The 24,465-nt window shown below is 49.5% G+C and overlaps 1 protein-coding gene and 1 pseudogene across 3 annotated transcripts in view; one reads left to right on the plus strand and one right to left on the minus strand.

Moving 5' to 3' along the window:
• Tead4 (TEA domain transcription factor 4) overlaps window positions 1-24,465 on the minus strand; it is a 58,554-nt gene that overhangs the window by 27,763 nt on the left and 6,326 nt on the right. For both annotated transcript variants that reach the window (XM_023708386.1, XM_004648147.3), the window contains exon 2: window positions 7,413-7,664. In XM_023708386.1, coding sequence (XP_023564154.1) covers window positions 7,413-7,664 — 252 coding nt within the window. The remainder of the gene's footprint in view (window positions 1-7,412; window positions 7,665-24,465) is intronic.
• LOC101572413 lies at window positions 9,551-10,502 on the plus strand (annotated as a pseudogene). The gene has a single exon (XR_001116970.2). The product of XR_001116970.2 is annotated as a proteasome activator complex subunit 3 pseudogene (transcript).

Here is a 24,465-nt window from a genome sequence, read left to right on the forward strand (position 1 = left end):
GAAGGACAGTGGGCCTATCTGTCAGAGGATGAGTGTCCACAGCTCCAGTGCCTTAACTCAGGCCCAGGGCCCACCCCTTTAGGGGAGAAGGGGAGAGAGAAGAGCTGCCCTGACCCCCAGGTGAGGGCAGAGGCTCCCGGCAAACTCTGCACCACTGAGCTACATCTCCCACCCCTCAGAGGCTCCCTGCAGATGCCCCAACATCAACCCACTTTCTCCTGTACCCTCATCCTGTCTAACCAATCAGGCAGGCCCAGCTCTCTCTCAATTCACATTCCCATTAACATGTGCATCCCACCTGCAAAGTCCTGTGGGGATGGATTGCTTCTGCATCTCTGTTCTCCTCAGAAATCCCCTCTCCCACAGCAGCCCTCCCTCCAGGCCACAGAGGAGGCCTATGTGGCCCTTCAGTTCCCGGCACCCTCGTCCTCAAAGCCCCATCCTGAACTCTGCAATTGCTTGAGCAGCTGGACCTATTCTTTTTTTTTTTTTTTTTTGGCGGTACCAGGGATCTAACTCAGGACCTTGTGCTTGCCAAGAAGGTGCTTATGCTGCTGAGCTATATCCCTGGCCCAGGCCTACTCTTCATGCCCACTGTCCAGACAACCACAGGAGTGTGTGTGTATGTCTGTGTGTGTCTGTGTGGTGTGTGTCTGTCTGTCTGTCTGTCTGTCTGTCTGTCTCACTCTCTCACTACCCAGGGGCCAGCTGAGACAGCTGGAGAAGCCAGAAATTGGGCCTGATATCCAAGCCATCACCACCAACACTCCTGGAGTAGGGTCTAAGGCTCCTGGTGAAATCTCAGCCAGCCAAGGCCCAAGGAGCTCGCCCTGACACTACTCGAGCGGGAATCCAATTCCTGCCTGCATGCTCTACGCACAGGGTCATGGCCCTCTCAAAACCATGAGCCCCTGAGAGAAAAGAACTATCCATCTAGCTCTACATACCCTACACTGGGCCTCTAGCACCACACAAGATCTCAGCCCCACAGCAGCACTGAAAAGTGGTGTTTGTCCCAACAACTTGTGGAGAGTCCCTCAGTACCACTGATCATCAGGAAAATGCATTCACATCCTAAGAAGAAAAATCCAAGGGTTGGTGCCAGGCATGGTGGCACACACCTGTGATCCCAGCCCACAGAGGCTGAGGAAGGTGGACTGCTGAGGTTTGAGGGCAGCCTGGGCTACATAGTGAGTTCAAGGCCAGCCTGAACTACAGAGAGACACCTCATCTCCAAAACAAAGTGTTGGTAAGAGCCTGCAGATACTGGAGCCCTTGTGTTGCTAATGGCAATATAAAGTGATAGAGCTACTACAGAAGACAGTCTGGTTTTTAGTTCCTCAAAAACCACACAGAGGGCTGGGGAGATAACTCAGTAGAATCAGTGCTTGCCTGGCAAGTGCAAGGCCCTGAGTTCAATCCCTGGTACTGAAAAAAAAAAAAAAAAAAAAAAAAAAAAATTCGGCCAGGGAGATAGCTAAGTAGAATCAGTGCTTGCCTGGTAAGCACAAGGGCCTGAGTTCAATCCCTGGTTCCACCAAAAAAAAAAAAATTTAAAAGTCCAAAATAATACTACCGGGGCTGGGGAGATGGCTCAGTGGAATAAGCGCTTCCCTGGCAAGCCCAAGGGCCTGAGTTCAATCCCCGGTTCGGCAAAAAAAAAAATAATAATAATAATAATAATACTACCAACAGAGTCGGCCATGCCTAACCTCCCCAAAGAATTGGAAACAAGGATTCTGATATTTGTACACCAGGGTTCACAGCACTAGCGACCATAGCTAGACACCTACCAATAAGTAAATGGATAAACTAAATGTGGTGTATGCACACAATGAAAATATTATTCAGCCACAAACAGGAAAGACTTCTAACACATGTTACAACATGGATGTAACTGTTTATGTTGGCCAAGTTTGTAATAGCTAAACCTTTTTTTTTTTTTTTGGGTGGCTGGCTCAGCATGCCCTGGGGGCAGGGCTGGCGCAGCACATGGTGCTGGGGATTGATCCATGAACCCTGTGCTTGCCTGAGCTTGCCTAAGCAGGTACTTTAGTCCACTGAGCTATCTTGCGGGCCCATGCAATAGCTAAATCTTGAAACATTCCAAATGTTTATCAACCAATGAATGACTAAAGATGTGAGTACTTACTCTGCCACAAAGAAAGATAAGCTTGAGGTATTTCTCGGTAAATGGATGCACCTTAAGACCATACTCTGAAGTGAAATACACTGGACACATGCATATAAATACTGTGTTGTTTCTCTGGTGTGAGAAACCAAAAGGATCAAAACATATAATTGGGGCTGGGGAGATAGTTCAGCAGCCGAACAACTGCCTGAGCAAGGTTCTGAGTTGAATCCCCACACACACACACACAAAAAAATAATAATAATAATAGATATTGTGGAACAAGAAAAAAATGTACAAATGAGAAGGGGAATAAGTGAAGGGGAGGGAGAAAAGGATAAGAAAAAATAGAAGGAAAAATGGAAATAAGCTTTTGTAAATAAGGAGGGGAAGAGAGGTTGAAGGGAGGAAAGGGGAACGGGGGAAAAAGAAGAATATATATAATGTGTACAGGAGTAAGTTTCTTCTGATAATGTTATTACGTATATCTAAAATGCACTTGGGCTTGGGAGATGGCTCAGTAGAATAAGCGCCTGCCTGGCAAGCACCAAGGTCCTGAGTTCAATCCCTGGTACCACAAAATAAATAAACAAATAAAATGCACTAATAAAAAATGTCAATAAAAAAAAAACCACAATATGGAGGCACCTTGAACACAAAACTGTACTTGTTTAAGTTAACAAAAATAAGCTAGCCACTAGGCTAGGGACATAGCTCAGTGACAGTGCATAAGAAAGGGAGAGAAAGAAAAAGCTAAAAGACAGTGTGAATATACCCAATGCACTGAACTATACACATAAAAATGGTTTAAAAAGATTGAACTGTATGGGGCTGGTGAGATGGCTCAGTGGTCTAAAGCACCTACTTAGAACAAGCTTAGCAAAGCACAAGGACTGCGGTTCAATCCCCCAGCACCACATGCCAGCCAGCCCCGCCCCCTGGTGGGCTGAGCTGGCCACACACATGCGCACACACACATAATAAAATTAAAAAAAAAAAAAAAAGATTGAACTGTATGTAGCTGTGGTGGTGTGTGCCTATAATCCCAGTACTTGGGAGACTGAAAACAGGAGGATCACTCTAGTCTGATCTGTGTAGTGAAACCCTGTAGACCTTGTACTAAATACATTTAAAAAAAGGTTTAAATATTAATGTCAGGTAATTTCTATTTCCCCACATAAAGTAAATAAAACTGCCACCACTCCTGCTGGTAGCATTATTCTCTCAGTTCTACAGATGAGAAAGTGAAGCTCAGGAAGGTTGAACAACCTGCCTGCGGTCACACCAGCCACTGGACAAAGGGCCTCCCAGAGAGCCTGGCCTAGAGGGACACCTAGACCCAGAGAGAGACACAACAAAGGGCAGGGAGGCTGATGTTCAGCCTGGCTGCACCCTCCCCTGCCAGGCCTGCCCTGACTCTGCCTCTCACCAGCCTGGTGACTATGAGTGCGGGGTCCCCTCCCCTCAGCTTGTCACACCGCTTTGCCCTGCCCTGCACTGGGTCCCCAAGCACCCTGCACTGTCCTACCTGTATGGTCCAGTGCCCTGTTCTCACTTCTCATCCCCTTTGCCTGGAGCACCTGCCAGACCCCCATCTTAGGCTCCACTTCCCTAAGCTAACCCAGCCTCTGTTTCCCCAGATGTCTACAGCCTGAGCACCTCCCAGGTGATTCACTTTCCAAAGCTGTTTTTCCCATCTCTCCCGTGGGACCACAGAGTCACTAAAAACAGACACTGAGCTCTCAGCCCTAGCCTTCTTGGATGCTGGCACTTCGTAAGAATGAGCTGACTAGCTGAGTGTGGTACACACCTAAAATGCCAGCACTCTGGAAAGCTGAGACAGAAAGACTTCAAGTTTGAGTCCAGCTGATAAACTTAGTGAACTCAGTAAGACCCAAAATAAAAACTAAGAAAACGCTGGGGATGGCTCAGCATGGAGCCCCTGGGTTCACAATCCCTAGTACCATACACACACATACAAAGAATGTACTAATTGCCTGGGAAACCAGGCGGGGACATAGGAGAGCATAGCAGAAATAAATGAGGACACAGCCAGGTATGGTGGCCCATGCCTATACTCCCAGCATTCGGGGGACTGAGGCAGGAGGGTCACTGTGAGCTCAAGGCAGGCCTGAGCTACAGTGTGAGTACAAGGCCAGCCTGAACTGCATATCCAAACCCTATCTCAAAAAGACAAGCAGCAGGAGGGGCAAAAAGAAAAGGATTCCCTCACCTCCAGGAAGACAAAGGAATGGGGATCAGTGCAGGTAACTACACCACCACAGCCTCCAGAGGAGGAGCGGGGAGAGAAGATGAGCAGGGCACTGTCGGCTGCAAGGAAAGGGAGGCGGCAAGGGACAGAAGGGCTCTCTGCCCACCACCCACCCCATGCTCCCTGCACCCACAGGCCAGTGGTAGCTGGGGTGAAAGAGGTCAGAGTGACAGCATGGCAGTGACAGAGCAAAAAACGAAGGCAGCTGTGAGCAGCGAGCTAGCGCCCCTGGGAGCCAGCCCAAGAGAGGCACTGCGAGGTGGGCAGAGCCAACGAGCGTGGGGGGCGCGGTGCAGAAATAACAAGTGCTAATCCTCAGTGCGCTCTGCAGGTCATCCGCACGTCTGCCTGGCCCTGCTCAGCGGACTCGGCACTGGGTATGCCCTGGCTGGGCCTGGGTACCAGTCTAATCAATGTTCTCCGAGGCAGGACCCCTGTACCCATGCCTAGACCCTCCTCTCAGCAGCGGGCTCTGCCTGCTTGTCCTAGAACTGTGTGCACCCACAGGCCTGGCCCACCCCATCATAGCTTCCTGTGAGGGAATGTGGGGAGCTAAAATCAGTGCTCTTGGGAATGCTAGCAGCTGGCTGGGGTTTTTGGATGGGGCTGGGGGACACTGAATGGGTAGTGCAGGTTCCCAAGGGGAACGGGGAGGACAAGAGAGCACTGAGTGAGATGAGCCTCAGTGGCTGGGCAGCACGTCCACCACTCTTCTCCCTGGGGCCTCAACCCACATGCGGGTGAGCTCAGAGCTATCTATACCTCCTGGCTAGACCAGCCAGCCCTGCAGAACAGCCCTCCACTCCCTCCCCATGCAGCATGGCCTTGGCTCAGCCTGGGGCACGGTAACAGGAGATGAAGATAAGCCAGCTTCTGGCTCGCTGCAGGACCTCTACTCACGAAGGCCAGGTGAGTCATCAGACACAGTGTCCAGCCTGCAGTCCCCTGCCTAGGGCCTGACCCACCTGAGCCAGGGCCAGCAATGAGGCCATTCGGGGTGAGAGTGCAGCGCCACACTAGGGGACGGATGCCTGGCTGCCAGCCCTGCTCTCCTGAGAGACTCTGGGAGAAACTTGCAGAAGCAAGAGCCGTCAGAACCCCACTACTCCCTGGGCCAGAAGTGTCAACGAGTGTTATGGTTTGGATCTGAAATGTCCCCTCAAGCTCATGTGCTAAAGGCTTGGTCCCCAAGGCAGCCATGTTCAGAGGAGGGGCTTCCAAATGTTGAGCTTTTTTTTTTTTTTTTGTGGAACTGGGGATTGAACTCAGGCCCTTGCACTTGCCAGGGAAGCACTTATTCCACCGAGCCATCTCCCTAGCCCCTTCGAATGTTGACTAGATTGTGAGGCCACAACTGTATCAACAGCAGAGTCACTGATGGACTCTTCACTTCATAGGCTCACAAGAGATGGTGGATCTCAGAAGGGACCTCCCTGGAATACACAGGCCCTTGAGGGCTGCATGCTGGCCGCTTCCTCTTCCTGTGCTGCTCTGCTTCCCAGCATCCTCTGCTCCTTCTCATACGAAACTATGGAATCAAATCAAGGGATCACAGACTAAAATCTTTGAAACCATGAACCAAAATAAACCACTTCCTTCTTGAAGTTGATTTTCTTGAGTAGTCTGTCAGTGACAGAAATCTGACATAAAATGTCCCCCAAACTTTATATCTACCCAGAACTGATGCTATTTGTTTTATTTTATGGCTCTGGGACTTGAACCCAGAGCCTTGCACTTGGCTAGGCAAGACTACCACTGACATGTACACCCAGCCCAACATCTGACACAACCTGGAAATAGGCTTTGGAGGTGTATCAGTTAAGATGAGGTCATGCTGGATTAGGTTGGGCCCTAAATCCAACAGCTGGTGTTCTTACGAGAACACAGGGAAGACAGCTACATGACAACAGAGCCAAACATTGAAAAGACACAGCTACAGTCAAAGAATACCACAGATCACCAGCAAGCACCAGAAGCTAAGAGAAAGGCATAGGACAGGTCACCCTCAGCCCCCAAGACAACAACCTGCCAACCTAACATCAACCCCTGGCCTTCTGAACAGATGTTTACACTACAGAAGGGCACCAGTGTTCAGTGAAAAGACCAGCATGACAACCCTAGAAGTGGGCAGCTGCTCTGGAGCCATAACATGGTATTGGGAGCCCAGGCAGGGCTCATTGGTATCACTGATTTCAGCCAGGTACAGAAGTGCTGTCAGTCTTATCCTGAGGCCCCTACCAAACTGGAGGTCCTGAGGACCTTCAAGATGGGAACAGAAGCCTGACCTGGGCCTTGCAGCAGCGGCTCTCTCTTGATTCTGTGTTTTCTCCTTAGCAGGCCTTGTGACTACTGTCTTCCTAATACAACAGCTGGACTCAGGAATGACCCATCTGGGGACACAGTTCCTGAGGTGTCCACTTGCCCCGGCACATGTAATAAGCACGGGCTGGACAGACCTGCCTCCTAGCACAGCACACGAAGTTCAGCCTGGGGCCGGGGGGATGGCTCAGTGGAATAAGCGCTTCCCTGGCAAGTGCAAGGGCCTGAGTTCAATCCCCGGTTCTACAAAAAAAACCAAAAAACGAAGTTCAGCCTGGTCTGGCTGATGAACAAGTGAAGAGGAAGGGAGTGAGAACTGAATCTCAGAATTGAATGAGCGACAATGAATCTTTCTTGTGATCCTAGTGATAGGACCCAGAGCCTGGAGCTGCATTCCACCCCCAGTCTAAGGCCATTTCCCATCGCCTCTCATATGAAGTTTTAAATTTTCCACTACTACAGCATCTCATCTGCAAGACGGACCATACTCTCCATACCCACTCACGGGGTTTTCCTGAGATGCCCTCATGCCTTAGGGACTCAGGGCAGAAGGAAGCATTGCCCACTTGAGAGAAGCCCCGATGTCTGGACAGGACCACAAACCATTGTGTCCATGCTTCTGGCTTCCATTTCCTCCAGGCCTGGACCGTGAACCTGGGGCCCTGCTGCCAAGCCCTGCAGCTCCCTTACCGTACATCTTGCCCTCGTCTGACAAGATGATCTTGCGCCTGCCACAAGGTGGGTAGATGGCCAGGGCCTCCTGGAAGCTTTGCTCAATGTCTGGGCTCCACACACCCTCTGCATCATTGTCAATGGGCTTGTCCAACGCCTGGCTGCCCCCGGACACGCTGCTCCCCGCAGGGGAGTCGGGAGAGCTCCACTCAGAGGTAATGGTGCTGGCCTTACCCTCCAAGGCTCTGCTTGGAGGAGCACCCGTTGGATCTGTTGAGACACAGAGCATGGCAACAGTGAGCATAAAAGAACCACACAGGCTGCAGGACATAGGCCACCCCAGGAAATGCCAAACCCCAAACCAGGCCCTCAGGGAACCGAGTGGAAGCCTATGGATGAAGAACCAGGGCTCCAGCAGGTCCTCCAGTGGGTCAGGGAGTGTCTGACCTCAGATCAATACCACACAAAGAGAATACAAAATACTGTGCATGACTGATGGGGTGTGAAACAGTGTGACACTGGGGGACAAACACTCACAGGACCAGGTGTGATGGTACATGCCTGTCATCCTAGCACTCCGTAAGGCTGAGGCAGGAGGACTGCCAAGTTCAGGCCCAGCCTGGACAACTTATCAAGACTTTTGTTAAAAATTAAAAAATAAAAACAGGGACTAGGAGTGTAATTCAGTGTAAAGGCTTTAGATTCAACCCCAGTACCAAAGGGGGTTAAAATAACAATAATAATAATAATAGTAATACTAATAAAAACAGGAGTGATTGAAGTAAAACACATGCCTGGCATGCTAAAGGCCCTGGCTTTGATCCTTGGCACTGGTAAGTAAATACATGAGGGCTATCATGTGATCCGGTAACCCTACTTCTCTCTATATATCCAAAAGAATTCAAATAAGGTCTCAAAAACTACTTGCACCTCCATGCATGGTAGCACTGTTCATAATAATGAAAGGTAGAGGCAGGCCAAAGGTTCATGCCTGGATGAATGGATGTACAAAATATGGAACACATACACAGAAGAAGGCCACTCAAGAAGGAAATGTCATTACACACACAGCATGGATGAGCCTTGAGGAGACAAGGGTATGCGACACCAGCCACTTGGAAAAGCCAAGCACTCTGATTTGGTTCCTGGTCAGTGGGAGGCAGAAATGGAAACCTGTTATTGAATGGATAGAGTTTTAGGTTTCAAAGATAAAGAAGTCAAGAGGTGAGCTGCATAACAATATGAATATATTTAATACTACTGAACTGACACTTAAAAAGGAGACAGTTAAGACAGGGAGGGGCCAGGGGTGTAGCTTAGGTGGTGGAATACGACCAAGCAGGCTTGAGGACCTGGGGTTTTTGGTTTTTTTCTTTTGGTCTTTTTGAGATAGGGTCTCACTATGCAGTTCAGGCCTTCAACCAACTCACTACATAGCCCAGGACAGGCCTCAAACTCGCAGCAATCCTCCTGCCTCAGCCTCCCAAGTGCTGGGATTTCAGGCGTACACCACCATGCCCAGCCCAAGGCCCTAGGTTTGATCCTTACCACCAGAAGAAAAGGAGAACTCCAGAAAGGGAGAATACAGAAAAGAAAGTAATAAACACATAGTAAAGGGACACTGTAAAACACCCAAAGTACAGACAAGACTTTAAAAACCTCCAGGTGTAAAAGGAAAGATTATCTACAGAAGAAGCCTTTCTCCCAGTTGGAGCTGGAACAGCCCCCCCACACACACACACACACAGAGCAGGCCCTCAGGCCACTGCCGAAGTGGACCCACCCACAGCGTCCAAGGTGGTACCTCCAGCTGGGAGACAATAACCACCAACCTAGAACTGAGAACCCTGCAAATGCATAACTCAAGAACGAAGATTAAATTCATGCATCTTTAGATAAAGATGGAGGAATTCATTGGTAACACTGAAGAATGAAAGCACAGGAGGGCGAGCAGCGGGGCGAGTAGGCAGCGAGCAGCGGCGGGCGCTGGCACGGAGGGAGCGAGGGAGCGAGGGAGCGAGGGAGCGAGGGAGCGAGGGAGCGAGGGAGCGAGGGAGCGAGGGAGCGAGGGAGCGAGCGGCCAGAGAGCCAGCGAGGGCGGCCGGGTCGAGGGCAGCGGAGACTCCTCAGGTCCCTCCGGCCCCCCGCCACGGAGCCCTCAGCGCCTCCGGTCTCCCGCGGAACGGACACGGCCCAGCCCGGCCATGGCCTCGTTGCTGAAGGTGGATCAGGAAGTGAAGCTCAAGGTTGATTCTTTCAGGGAGCGGATCACAAGTGAGGCAGAAGACTTGGTGGCGAATTTTTTCCCAAAGAAGTTGTTAGAACTTGATAGGTTTTTGAAGGAACCCATCCTGAACATCCATGACCTGACCCAGATCCACTCTGACATGAATCTCCCGGTCCCTGACCCCATCCTTCTCACTAATAGCCACGACGGGCTGGACGGTCCCACTTACAAGAAGCGGAAGTTGGATGAGTGTGAAGAGGCCTTGCAAGGAACTAAGGTGTTCGTGATGCCGCATGGGATGCTAAAGAGCAACCAGCAGCTGGTGGACATCATCGAGAAGGTGAAGCCCGAGATCCGGCTGCTGATCGAGAAGTGCAACACAGTCAAAATGTGGGTACAGCTCCTGATTCCCAGGATAGAAGATGGAAATAACTTCGGGGAATCCATTCAGGAGGAGACAGTTGCAGAGTTAAGAACTGTTGAGAGTGAGGCTGCATCTTACCTGGACCAGATCTCCAGATATTATATTACCAGAGCCAAATTGGTTTCTAAAATAGCTAAGTATCCCCATGTGGAGGACTATCGCCGCACTGTGACAGAGATCGACAAGAAGGAATACATCAGCCTCCGGCTCATCATTTCAGAGCTGAGGAATCAATACGTCACTCTGCATGACATGATCCTGAAGAACATCGAGAAGATCAAGCGGCCCCGGAGCAGCAACGCAGAGACGCTGTACTGAGGCCGACCGGCGGGGCCGGGGACTGAGTCTGGCCCGAGCCCGCCGCTGCCTTGGTTTGTTGCCTGACTGCAAGGGGACCCTGGCTGCAGTAGTGATCGCACCTCTGTTTTTAGTTAGAGTCTAATGAAGCTCATCTAGTCCGTGGGAAAAAAAAAAAAAAAGAATGAAAGCACAATAAAGTCAGATTGGAAAAGACAAAAGCAAAACCCCTGGTGGGCTGAGCTGGCCACACACACAAAATAAATGAAAATAAATAAATAAATAAATAAAAGATCTTAAAAAAAAATTAAAATAAAAAAAATAAATAAAAATATAATTTCTAAAAAATTATGCCATTTAGACAACAAAAACATAATGTCTGATAATATAGCTACCAAATATGCAACGTTTTAACAGAAAACTGAGTTATAATTGTTTAGAGAGACATAATATAGTAGGTATTAGTACTACTGTAATCCCAACTACTTGAAGGCTGAAGCAGGAGGATCACAAATTTGAGACCAGTCTGGGCAAATTAGCAAGATCCTGCCATAAAACAAAAACAGGAAGTCTCGGAGCTGCAGCTTAGCACTGTTTGGTTTCAATCCCCAGTATAATATACACATAAATAACTAAAGTAAAATAAAATATATAAATAAATGGGGGAGGAGAAAGTGTCTATGGATGGAAAATACCATAAAGATACTGAATCTCCCCCCAAAAAAATCACAAATACACTGAAATTATGAGCTGGACATGGTGATGCACACCTGTAATCCCAGAACTCGGGAGGCTGAGGCAGGAGGATTGCTCCAAGTTTGAGGCCAGCCTGGCTACTTAGCTCAGGGGCAGCTTGAACTATACAGTAAGACTCCATCTCAAAAAACAAACAAATAAACAAACAAACAAAAAAACAAACAAAAAAACACAGTGAAATCAAGCTATAAACCCCACAAAACTTAACAAGCTCATTTTCAAAATAAGTGGATGAGCCAAGAAGAGTCAAGCTGCCCACACTGATCCCCTCTCCATTTCCTCCCCTTGACTTTGGACTTGGAAACACTCATTCCTCAAATAATCTCTCTCAGACTCCCTACCTGGGAGATCTCCATCCATACTTTCATTTCTACTGTGCTAAATATTGCTTTTGAGACCAAGCCCTCAAGCAATGCTTCTGCCTCAGCTTCCCAAGTAGCAATGATCACAGGTGTGTGGCACAGGGCCCAGCACCACATCATACATTTTTGATGACCAGATTTGCATCTTTCCTCTCCAGCAGCTGCCCATGAGGCACCTCAACCATATATCCCCAGCATTTCTCAGGCCCAACACGCTCCAACCAGATTTCAGCTCTGCCCTGAATTCTGTCCTTCTGCTCACTCAGGAAATTAATCATGGCCCACCAAGGCCAGGAGGAGCATGGCGCTTGTCCTTCTCTCCTTCACCCATTTACTGCCCACCTCCCATCTTTCTGCCGCCTGAACCTACTTTTCTGTCTCACGGTCTTCAAGCTCTGCTGGTGCCAGCTTCATCAGCTCTCAGCGTCAGGGCACTGGCCCTGCCAGCAGCCTGCCCTGCCTGAGAGTCTGCAAGCCCTATGGTGGGGCCCTAAGGCCCTGCATCAGCCTACTCCTGTGCACCTGCTAGGCCTCCTACTCACTTCTTTGCACCCACCTCCAAACCCCAGACTCGATCATCAGAAGCCCCCCCCCACAGATTGTGCCCCTCACTCCTGACAGAAGTGCTGCCTGGATTTTCTTCCTCATCCCTCATTCTCCTGACTGACCACCACTTCCTCTGGGCCAAAGACCCCAAACCCGTATCTAGACTGAGTAACCCCGTGTCTAGACTGAGTACCTTCTCATGAGCTTCGCAGATCCAGCGCTTCATAGGCTGGTTCCACCTCCCCAAAATGAATAATGTCTTTTATCACATTTTAGACACCACAAGGACAGGCACTGCTGTGTCTGAGTGCTCAGTGCACTGCACAGTGCTGGGAACAAAGGGTGGACAAATGAATGTCAGATACTCAGTAAGTATTTGTTGGGAGTATAAACCAATCTGTGCTGTTACATGAAGCAAAAGAAAACCTCAGTAAATATCTAGATTTTGGCATGAAGCACGGGGAAGTGCTTGAATTACACAGTGAGGAAAACTCATTGGGGTTGACTTTGAAAGCTTGCAAAACGAAGGAGTGCTGTGGAGGAATGAAGATACTGGTGCCGGCTCCAGTGCTGCAGCAAACAGTGGGCCAGCTGTACTACAGCTCTGTAGGCTGCTCACCTGGAAAAGAAGGGGTCACTTTTGCAAGACCAGAGTTGCTCCCGAGCTGGCAGTGCCTGCAGCTTCACTCCCCGCCCAGAGGCCCACACGTCAGGGTCACTGTACACACCTCAGACACCATCGCCTGGCTGTGCTCAGGGAAGGCTGGAGACGTGTGCCCCATGGGGTGTTAATGAAATGAGGTGCCAGCCATTGCAGGGCCTGCCTGGGCCCAGTGCTCAGCGGGCTGGACACCATCATCTTCCTCACAGTCAGTGACAAAAAACACCTGAGGAAGCAGGTGAAAGCCCTGAAGAGGCATGTGGAAGGTACATATACCTTAAACCTTAATGCTTCAGGTTTATATCCAGTGGTCACTAGCTAACACTATGAATGCCTAAAGCTTTGTTGCTTTGTTAACCCTGGCTTTAGCCTACATTTTCTTCTGTGCCTGATGGCATATGGTCTAAGAGGGACAGACAGCACTACACGGGCCAAAATGTTAGGAAAGATGGGAAGAAGGGCAGCCCATACCCTGACCCTCAAGAGAGCCGTGGGCTCTGGGCCTTCTTTGACCTCAGAAACCCCTTTCCTTACCCCAAAGTTGGGCCCAGCATGGCCCAGCAGAACAGATCTGGGGAGAACCAGAGGCTGGACTCTACCCCAAGGTTTTCTGAGGACCTGTACTCCGTGTCCCCAAGATTGGGTCTGTCCCAGGAAAAGCAGGGCAGCAGGTCACCCAAGGCCCTGAACCACAGGATTCATTACTGAAACGGAGTCACTCCTAGCCCACATGGCCCTGAAGTTTCGACCAGCTGGCCTTTTCCAGCTTGCAGCCCACAGCCCAGGGCCTGAGGGCCACTTTCCTCACCAGGCCAGTTTCTCAGTGGCCCTGTCCTCGGGACATGGGTGGGAGGTCAATAAAGCCCAGAGAAGGATCCTGGCTCCCCCATACCCTAAGTGCACCCAAGTGGCCCAGAGGGAAGCTGGAGTGAGGAAGCTGGCATCACAGAGCCCAAGCCTGTGCCATAAACAGAAGTATAAAAGCAATCTCCGGCTTGGATCCTAGGGCCTAGCCCAAAGGCCTGCAAGCTCTGCCCCAACCCCACCCAACAGGTACCACGCAGCCTTCCTGGGGCAACCCCAGCACCAACCACACCAGCCCAGGGGCCAAGATGCGAGCCACACAGAGACCCTCAGGGAGCTCAGAAATGTACGGGCTTTTATTGTATTCTTCCAACCATCAGAACAATGTACACTACTACAGAAAACCTTTTGGGACCTGAAAGACTCAGGATCCCTGGGCTGTACATGGAGATGCTAGAGTTCCAGAGGGCAAGACATCCTGAGCTGAGAAAGCAGAAAATGTAGACCTCAAAGAACTGGGGGTGCAGTGAGCTGCACAGCGCCTACATAAGGCATGCAATGCCCTGGGTCCCATTGCCAGCAGCACAAAAAACCAGAGCCCAGGACCAGATGTCCTCTCCCAGGCCCACGGTCAGCAGCTGCCCACCACCACTGGTGATCTCCACACCCTGCCTAAGTGCCTGCCACTACAGCCTACAACTCACAGCGTAACGTCCGACAAGGTCAGCCCTGGAACGGGTCACATCTGTGTCCATCCAGTCCCCTCCGGAGAGCAAGGTGACTCCTCACAGCCCCACGCATGTGGTTCAGTGTTGGGAACCCCAGTGGTCACACTCTGCTCAAGTTCATTCTTCCATGGACTCCTTCCTCATTCTTCTATGTATTTCCTTCTATCACAATACAGCTGTCACTTAGCTTAGGGATGGTTATATCCTAACAAACTTATTCAGTTAAAAATATATGAAATCATGGGCTGGTGAGATGGCTCAGTGGTCTAAAGCATCTACTTAGAACAAGCTTGGCAAGGCACAGGGACTGCAGTTCAATCCCCCAGCACCACATGCCAGCCAGCCCTGCCCCTTGGTGGGCTGAGCTGGCCACACACACACACACACACACACACACACACTTAAATAAATAAAATTTAAAAAATATATATATGAAATCAAAAGGGCACTTAAAGCTGGGCCTGGTGGCAAATGCCAGTGGTCCAGCCAGCCAAGTTCTTCAGACTCTGTCTCACTGTAAAGAGACATAGAAGGTAGCTCAGTGGTAGAACATTTGCCTATGAATGAGCAAGGCCCTGAGTTCAATCCCCAGCACAGGGCCAATGAAGGAGGAAACAAGGAACAGTAAACTCCAGCCTTCTTCCAAAGTTCTACCCACTCCCTCCTCCAGCTACCTTGATCTTCATACCAACTTCAGAACCTTTTATTCCTATATTCACACTGTTTCCCTGCTTAGGGTGGGCCACTGTCCTAACTTAATTCCTGCCAACAGTCTATCAACAAACATCTATTGAGTAGTAGGATACAGCTGTGTAGGTGTGAAGCATACAGCGTGATACAAAGACTCAGGGGCTCCACCTGTAATAGCACTGGTTGAGCTCTCCCTTGGCCCCAGCAAGCACTGCCTGTGTCTCACCTCTCTTCCACACTTCGCTATGACTCCGACGATGCGATTGAGGGGACAGGAGAGGAGAGGCCACCCTGCAGGTGGTGCAGCCACCTCCCCAGCAGGGCTGCCTGCCTCCACAGGGCCTGTCCCTGGCAGATGATCCTATGGAGACCGGGTGTCAAGGAGGTACCTAAGACATCAGTACCACAAGCTACCATTTTTGTTTGTCCATGTTTTTAAGACAGGGCCAAGCCACGTAATTCATTAGGCTGACCTTGAACTCCCTATGTAGTCCGGTCTGGCCTCAGATTCACAGTGATGATCCTGCCTCAGCCTCCCAAGTTCCACAAGCTACCATCTGATACCTACTGTGTGCCCAGCACTGGGCCAGGCACCTGACTATACCTTTGTTACCCCTCCCAACCTGTTCCTGAGGTATCGAGGAGTTCCCCACTTCACAGAAGACACAGAGGCCCCCCAGCAGAAGCACTGTGTGTGCAAAGCAGGCTCTCAAGGGCCAACACTCAGACCCCCAGCTCAGAGCCCTGCCTTGGACAGCTGCCTCCCACCCACCACCAAGCTTTCTATTTTTTTTTAATTAATTAATTAATTTATTTGTGTGTGTGTGTGTGTGTCCAGCTCAGCCCACCAGGGGGCGGGGCGGGCTGGCATGTGGTGCTGGGGGATTGAACTGCAGTCCCTGTGCTTTGTTAAGCTTGTTCTAAGTAGGTGCTTTAGACCACTGAGCCATCTCACCAGCCCCAAGCTTTCTATTTTGATAAAACCTGTGTGGACAACTGGAGGAGGAAATGACTGGCACGGGAGCTACGAGGTAAGCTGAGTAACAGGACCCAGCCGGAGCTCAGGGAGCAAGGAGCTAGGGCAGCCGCAGAGCCCCTGGCTTGTGCGAGGGAAGGAGGGGACTTTAGGGGGCTAGCCCTGCAAGCAGAGGTGAGGAAGGAAGCCCTGAGGGGGTGGACACTCATCTGTGGGGGGAGGCACATCATCTCAGCCCTGCTCGGCTCTACAATAGCAACCTCCACAGGGAAAGAGCATCCCTAGGGAGGGAAGGGAGGCTCTGCACCCTCATGTAGATTCTTCCGCAGGCCCCGCACACGGGCTCTATGTCTCTCATTCCTGCACCCATATGTGAGTACACCTGCACACCAGGCAGGGGTACAAAGTCAGAGACCCGACTCCACCCTCACTGTCCTCAGTGTGGCCAAAGGCATTCCAGGGTCACCATACATTCAAGGACAAGCATCCCAACCAGTCTTCACAGTTTCTCTATTTGCAAATATTTCCATCCTTAAAATCAATACAATTCTCCCTCAGTTTCTGGGAAGACTTGATTCCAGAACTCCAGAGGACACCAAAATCCAAGGCCACACAAGTCCCTTGCAGAAAACCAGGCACGGTGGCATATGCCTACAGTCTCAGCACTCAGGAGGCTGAGAGAGGAGGATTGCCACAAGTTCAGTGCCAGTCTGGGACACCTAGTAAACTCAAGGCCACCTGAACTACAAAGAGATCCCGTCTCAGAAAAACAAAACAAAATAAATAAGTGAAATAGCATGGTATTTGCATTTAACCTGTGTGCACGTTCCCACACACTTTAAGCCATCTCCAGGTAAGGCTTAACACTAGCACAGTGTAGAGGCTACCTAACTAGCTGTAACGCTGGGTTGTTTATGGGCTAATGATACTCAGTCTAGACACAGCTCCTCTCCCTAACACAGGGCTGTGAGTTGGCAGTGAGTTGGACCTGTGATGCAGCCTGCAGAGGCGGAGGCCGACCCCTCCTGGCCCCAGCTACTCCTACACTGCCCCAGCAGCTGGCTCACTGGATAGAGCTGCCTCCCTTCCTCCTGAGGATGAAACCACAGAACCGGTGCCCTCCCTCACTGCAGTCCTGCTCAGACTGTAGGAATGCTTCCTTCTGTGGCCTACCTAGGGTTAGGACCAGGTTTTACAAATGTGTATGTTTTTTGTTTAAAATGCCCCCTGGGTACACATTTTTAAAGCTTCTTTATTTTCCTACACATTTAGTAGAAATGACTCTTTCATTCTAAAAGATAGCATTTGACTAAAAATTACAGTGCTTAATAAAGCCCTAGCCTTCACACAGACGATGAGTCAGGGTTGTGTTTTTTAATTTCTCACTTTGTAGCTGGAATATCTGCTTTATATCTCATTAGGAAAGTTCAGAGACAAGGAGATAGGCTCTAATTTCTTCTTTTAATTAATTTATTTATTTATTTATTGTGTGTGTGTGGCCAGCTCAGCCCACCAGGGGGCGGGGCTGGCTGACATGTGGTGCTGGGGGATTGAACCGCAGTCCCTGTGCTTTTGTTTAGCTTAGCTTGTTCTAAGTAGGTGCCTTAGACCACTGAGCCATCTCACCAGCCCCTCTAATTTCTTCTTTTTTTTTACTTTAAAGAGAAAAAACTGGAGCTGAAGATAGAGCTCAGCTGCACAGCCCCTGCCTGATAAGTGGAAGGTCCTGAGTTTGATTCACAGTAGCCCCCCACCAAAGAGAAAAAAAAATGATACAAAATTTCAAAACAAGATTGTAGGATAATCACCTATGGTCATCTTCAAAGGAGTTGATCATATTACAAGATATAGACCTGAAAAATTGATCAAACAATACCGGCACAAACTTTTTTCAATGAACTAGTAGCAATTAGTAGTATAACTCTCTTAACTATCTTGTGTATACATATCTTTTTTTTTTTCTTTTCCTTTCCTTTTTTAAATTTTTTTTTCATTTATGTATATGGTACAGGGTTCTTACTACACAGCTCAGACTCATAGTGATCCTCTTGTTTTCAGCCTCCCCAGCTCTGGGATTACAGGCCTGTGCCACCACGCCCAGACTAGGTCACCTGCTGAACATTTTTTCATATATTTGCTATTTGTATTTCTTCATCTGAGAAGTGTGCATTCATCTCACATGTCCATTCTCTGTGAATTTGGGGGGCTCTGATTTTTTTTCAATTCTTGATATGTTCTAGATATAAGCCTTCTGTCTGACAGACAGTGGGCTAAAATTTTTTTCTACTCTGTGGGTTGTCTTTTCACTGTGTTGAGTCTAATTTCTTTAAAGAACATTATATTTAGTTGAATATTGGAGTCCATTAGCTGAGTTAAACAAAAAAATATTTTTTAAAGCAAAAATTTTAAGTTACGTGTGACATTTATTGACAGAAAATACTAATTATCTGTGAGTGAGCACTTATGAAGGAACAAGCCATAAATTAATTTATTACAAAACATTAGCCCACAGACTGGGCGTGGTGGTGCATACCTATAATCTCAGGACTTGGGAGGCTGAAAACAGGATAACTACGAGTTTGATCTATGTAGTGAGACTTTGTACTAAAAACATAAAACAATAAAAAAAAACCCAAACCATTAGCCCAGATATACCAAGGAGCATACGTCTATTATATGCTCATTGTGCTTAGCTATTTCTATCTCTTTATGTTAACCTTTTAAGAATGAAAGAGAGGGGGGCCTGCCCGGTAGCTCAGTTCTTTAAGTGGCTGCTTCAACAAAGCAGTCAGGCTCAGGTTGGTTGGGTTCGATCCCCACAACACAATACAGCCAGTCATGCCTTGAAGGCATTCCGAGCAAAAAAAAAAAAAAAAAAACACCTCTGCCATTTGGGGGCTGGAGAGATGGCTCAGTGGTCTAAAGCACCTACTTAGAACAAGCTTAGCAAAGCATCAGGGACCGCGGTTCAATCCCCCAGCACCACAAGCCAGCCAGCCCCGCCCCCTGGTGGGCTGAGCTGGCCACACACACACACACACACATACACACACACACAGACACACCTCTCTCTCTCTTTCTCTCTCTCTCTCAAATAAAAAAAAAAAAAAGAATGAAAGAGAGGGGCCGGGGAGATGCTCAGTGGAATAAGCGCTTCCCTGGCAAGCGCAGGGGCCTGAGTTCAATCCCCGGTTCCGCCAAAAAAAAGAATGAGAGAGGACACAAAACACTGTACCAGTGAAATCTCCACTTTAACAGCAAGAATACAATGAATATTCTTGCCAGGCCTGGAAGCACACATCTCTAATCCAAGTTACTGAGCAGGCTAAGGCAGGAGGATCACAAATTCAAAGACAATCTGAGCAATTTAGCAAGATCCTGTCTCAAAAGTTAATGAAAAAATTTAATGATATAGTACTTACCAGCATGTTCAAGCCCCAGTACTGAAGATAGACAGATAGACCTGGATATTATTAAAAGCAAATAAAATAAAATGGCAAAGTGCTGTCTAGTATTCTAATAAAAAAAGATCATCATACTCCTCGTGGAGAGAATACATGTTAGGGGCCGGGGAGCTAGCTCAGTGAACTAAAGTGCCAGTTTAGGCAAGCGCAGGGACCTCGGTTCCATCCCCAGCACTACACGGGGTGCCAGCCCCGCTCCCAGGGTGGGCTGAGCTGGCCAGAGTTCAGGCACGGTGGTGCACACCTATAATCCCAGCGCTGGGGAGACTGAAAGCAGGAGGATCACCACAAGTCGGAGCTGCATAGTGAAACCCCTGTGACAACCAAATACATTTTTAAAAAAGAGAGAGAAAGACACCTTTAAAAAAGAAAATACAAGGGACCAGGGAGATGGCTCAGTAGAATAAGTGCTTCCCTGACAAGCACAAAGGCCTGAGTTCAATCACCAGTTCCGCAAAAAAAAAAAAAAAAAAAAAGACCATAAAATATTATTTGGGGCCAGGGAGATAGCTCAGTAGGATAAGTGCTTGACTGGCAAATGCAAGGATCTGAGTTCAATCCCCGGTTCCGAAAAAATAAAAATAAAAAAGAAAATACATGTTAGGTAGGCTTCATTCAGGCACAAACTACCATTCTACTGGTTCTAAGTCCCAAGGGTTTTTGTTTTGAAATAGTTTATCAATTAACAAAACTCTTATGACTAGAGGCTTGTAGGATTCTAACCCTGTATTCTTCCTAGGAATAAAGTTTTGTTATTTGCTAATTCAGAGCTCTCAATGTCTTTATAAAACATAATAATATCAGGTGTGGCAGCACATGCCTGTAATCAATCCCACTGAGGGGCCAGAGAGATGGCTCAGTAGGATAAGCGCTTGCCTGGCAAGTGCAAGGGCCTGAGTTCAAATCCCCGGTTCTGAAAAAAATAAAAAATAAAATCCCAGCACTCAGGGGGCTGAAGCAGGAAGATCACCATGAGTCTAAGGCCAGCCTGGGCCCCACAGTGAGTTTAAAGCATGACTGAACTACAGAGTGAGAACCTAACTCAAACAACTCCCACAGATAATGAGAATCAGCTGGACCCAGGGAGGGACAGGTGAAACCACTCCAGATAAACAGAATCTTGGGGTAGGGTGGGAGTTTAATGGTGCTGGTTCAATGCCCTGAGAAAACCACACCTAGGAAAGGAGAGATAACAAAGGATACCTAGGGGGTGGGGAGAGAGAAGGTACCAGTGCAGTGAAAAGGTAGACAATAGACAGTCGTGAGGTCCATCAACAGATAGAGAATATGGTCCACACTGGTCCTGGAAGGTCACTCAGCCAGGAGGGACGTTTTGGGCAAGGATCCACGGTGAATCCTGAAAACGCTCTTAGAAGTGACAGGCATGAAAAGACTTTACATGCGTGCCTCCTTCTTGGCAAAGGGCTTGGACCGGCCAGGCCTGGCACACAGAGGCCACCAGGAACTGGGGGAGGGGAGAGGTGTATCAGGAATGAGGGCAGAGTCTGCGGGAGGATGGAGAAGTTCTGGACATGCGCAGTGGCGATGCCACGCAGTGGAACTCTTCGGGTGGATTTGGTGCCTCAGAACCGTGCACAGAGCAATGACCATGATGGCACCAACTCTATTAGGAATATTGTATGTGCCACGCTTGTAAAAGGACGTTGAAAAAAGACAGAAGGGAAAAAAAAATGGACAGGAGAACTGTAGGGAAACTGGCTCAGGCACTGAGGGGATATAGGAAAGGAGCTTTTTTGTAGCTAGAAATGAGAGAAAACAAGACAGCAAGTTCTTCGTCTTGGAAGGAGTCCCTGGAGATGAAAGAAGGAAAGGGAGTGCAGGGGCAAGAAACAGCCTGCAGAGAAAGGAACGGGCTGGGCTGGGCCCGCTGCGCTACATACCTGGCCAGAAAAAACTGACCCTAACATAACTTCAAGAAGACTGGGCTGGGGCTTGTGGGAGGCCAGATAAGCAGCTTTCTCAAAAGCGATGAAGGCCTAGATGTGGGGTTATTTCTCTGGGTAGTGTTTCCCTCACGAGTGCAATGCGCTGGGCTCGGCCTCCAGCACTACAGAAACAGGCTGGTGTGCCAAAGCCACGTCAGGATTAAGCGACACAAGGCAGGTCACCCCTTGCTGACACACAGAAGCTGACCACACACAGCTGCCTGACAGGAGTAGGTTGGGGGTGGAGGCAAGGAAGGATCCACATCCTTCCAGGGAAGGGGTCAAGGAAACAAGCCACAGAGAGGCTTGGCGGAAAGATCCCATGCTTGGCTCTACACTGCCCTGGCTCAGGCCCGGCCAGCCTCCACAGGCCTGAAGTTCTGAGCAAGATGTGGGGCCTATATGGAAGGATTCAGTCCAATCACAGTGCAGACACTATGGCAGCTTCTCCTGTCCCAGCTCAGGTGGGAGGAGCTAAAGCCAGACTGGGCCACACAGCAACACAGCCTCTAAAAATAATCCTAAAACCCAGGGCCCAGCCTGTCACAGCCCCTCCTCAAATACTGATGTTATTATAGTGATGTCGGTGTGCTGTTAACAGAGGCAGCAGGGCAGTGGAGAGGAGAGATAAGCAAACAGGTGCAGACACCTCTGGGAAGGGCTCAGAGACCAGGGGTGTGGGGTGATAAGATTCCTAAGTGGCTACAGGGCCCTGGGCCCGGCCCAAGCCCAGGGCAGGGGCCAGTTCGGACACACCCCCGCCTGGGCCTATCCCTAATACTCTACTCCGGGAAGTGGGTCACAGAATGGGGGCGTCCACACCACTCCACCCGTGCCTTGGCCATACAAGGATTCAGCACAGAACAGGTTTAGGGAGGCCAAATTAGGCTCCAAACTCAGCCCTGGTGCAGTGCCCCTTGAGCAGGCACTACCTCTACCTGGGCCTCAGTGCCCTCATTTGCAAAAGAAAGGGAGGGAACGCAGATATCAATCAGGAAAAAGCACTTGCTCCCCAGCCAGGAGAAGATGTAAAGGAACCTCAGCTCTGAGATAAGGCTCAAGAAGCCAGTATGCAAAGGCTTGCAGGCTGCACGCTGAAATGTTGCAACTGTAGTGCATTTTGGAAAAAGGAAAACCATAGAGACACTGGAAACACCCGAGGTCACGGCAGCTGGGGAAGGGCTGAACAGAGAACATGGAGGCTTTATTTTTAAATTTTTGTGGTCCTGGGCATGTTAAATAAGTGCTATGTGGCTGAGATGCACCCCCAAATCAAACACAGAGCTTTGGGAGCAGTGAAGCTGTTCTGGGATGTGCACCACCTAGCGTGAACCCCTATGTGAACTATGGAGGATAATCAGGGGTCAGTACTGCAACCTCAACGGTAGAACAGGCAGCATGCTACAAGATGAGGAACAGGTGAATACAGGCACTCCACGCTTCCTGTCCAGTTCTTCCACCATCCTAATATACACACACATAGTCCATTAAAAGCAAAAAAAAGTGGGGAGATGGACAGAGTAAGTCTTGCACTCATCCCCCTGGGTGCTTTTTTAGGGTTCTAAAACAAAACCAAAGCTGCACCTGGAGTGTCCTTCAGGGGTACTGAGAAGGTCTTGGTTCCAGTCCCAGCACCACAAAAGTCGGGAAAGCACTTGAGAGGGCAGATACAAGATTAACCTGCAAGTTCCATATCGAGTAACCTGGCCTAGGAAAGTCCAGGCTCAAAGCTGCTTCTCGAGAACTACCTGACGCTTTGCAGATGGAGGACTTGCTGGGGTCCCAGGACACTGCAGATGGCAAGCCACTCAGAGGGCACGGGTAGGACACACCCTAGGGCTACTGGCCCAAGAGTCCTTTCTCCAGCCCTGGGGAATAAGTTTGCCCCACTCAGCCAGCCCTGCCAAGACCAGAGAGGCCCAGCCCAGGCTCCAGGAGCTTGGGTTCCCTATCAGTGACCTCCGGCATAGCTTGGCACTGGAAAGCAGCTTCCAGAGCCCACACACCAGAAGCCTTGGGAGCCTGGAGTCCTGGGGTGACCAGCACCAGCAGCCCCTGCCTTGAGGAAACCCAAGGCTGCTGCACATGGAGTACACATCTCCAGTAAACCTGAGGGCCAGGGCAGAGCGAGCTGGTGGGTACAAGGGCGCCACACCCCCTAGTCCCCACACTCATCATTTTTCAGATGTTCTTCTGTCCCAGAGCCACTCCTGAGAGAGGCAGGGCTAAGGTACTCTATAAATTCTGCTGGTGACCAAAAGCTCCCAGACCCACGGCAGAGGATCCACCCTGACCCAAAAAAAAAACGCTCCCATGGACTCCCTCCTGGCCCGGTCACACACCTCCCATTCCAGAGTGCAGGGTCACCAGCTGGAAACAGGCCATGCAAATGGCTGAAAATGGGGGTGGAGGGGGTGGTGAGGGAGATGCCCTGGCCTGTTCTGGGTGGGGACAGCTCAGCCTGGCCCAGCAGGCCACCGCTGCCCCTGGCCGGTCAGAGAGGCGGCCCCGTAAAGAAGATGTCAGCCAGGGCCTAACTCCAGAGCACGCTCTGGGCAGGAGTACAGGAAAGGGCTCCAGGCAGGCACAGTCCTCTTCCTCCTCCTGCATTGCACTCCAGGGAGACCACGCTCTCTGGAGGGACACATTCTCAGGTCTGGGCCCATCATGCCCATGAGGAAGACCGTGACTCAGGGCTGGAAACGTCATTCTCAGAGCTCCTCGCCCCCAGCACTCCCTCAGTGAGCTCCTTAAATAAATGTTCTCCAAAAAACTGTAAATGACACACCTAATGAAGGACTTGTAGCCAGAATAGGAAAGAACATGCAGAGCAATCAAGATAAAAAAAACTGGGCAAAATAGCTGGACAGATGTGTCACCAGAAAGCTATGCAGATGCAAATGGGCACACGAAAATATGCTTCACACCTCCAGAACATGTAAATTAGCACTATAGTGAGACAACACTATATAGCTACCAGAAGGGCACCACAAAAAGAAAAAGAAAAACAGCCAAGCAGGGAGTCACCCACCTATAATTCCAGCGTCCTGGGAGGCTGAGGCAGGAGGACGTAACATACGTAACCTTGCCTGGCAAATTCAAGTCCAGCCCAGGCATTCTAGCAACTTAAACAAGATTCTACCTCAAAATAAATTTTTAAAATGCTAGAGTTGTAGTGTAGCTCAGTGTG

This window comes from Octodon degus, unplaced genomic scaffold (genome assembly GCF_000260255.1).
Source record: "Octodon degus isolate 3935 unplaced genomic scaffold, OctDeg1.0 scaffold00355, whole genome shotgun sequence".
Lineage (NCBI taxonomy): Eukaryota > Metazoa > Chordata > Mammalia > Rodentia > Octodontidae > Octodon > Octodon degus.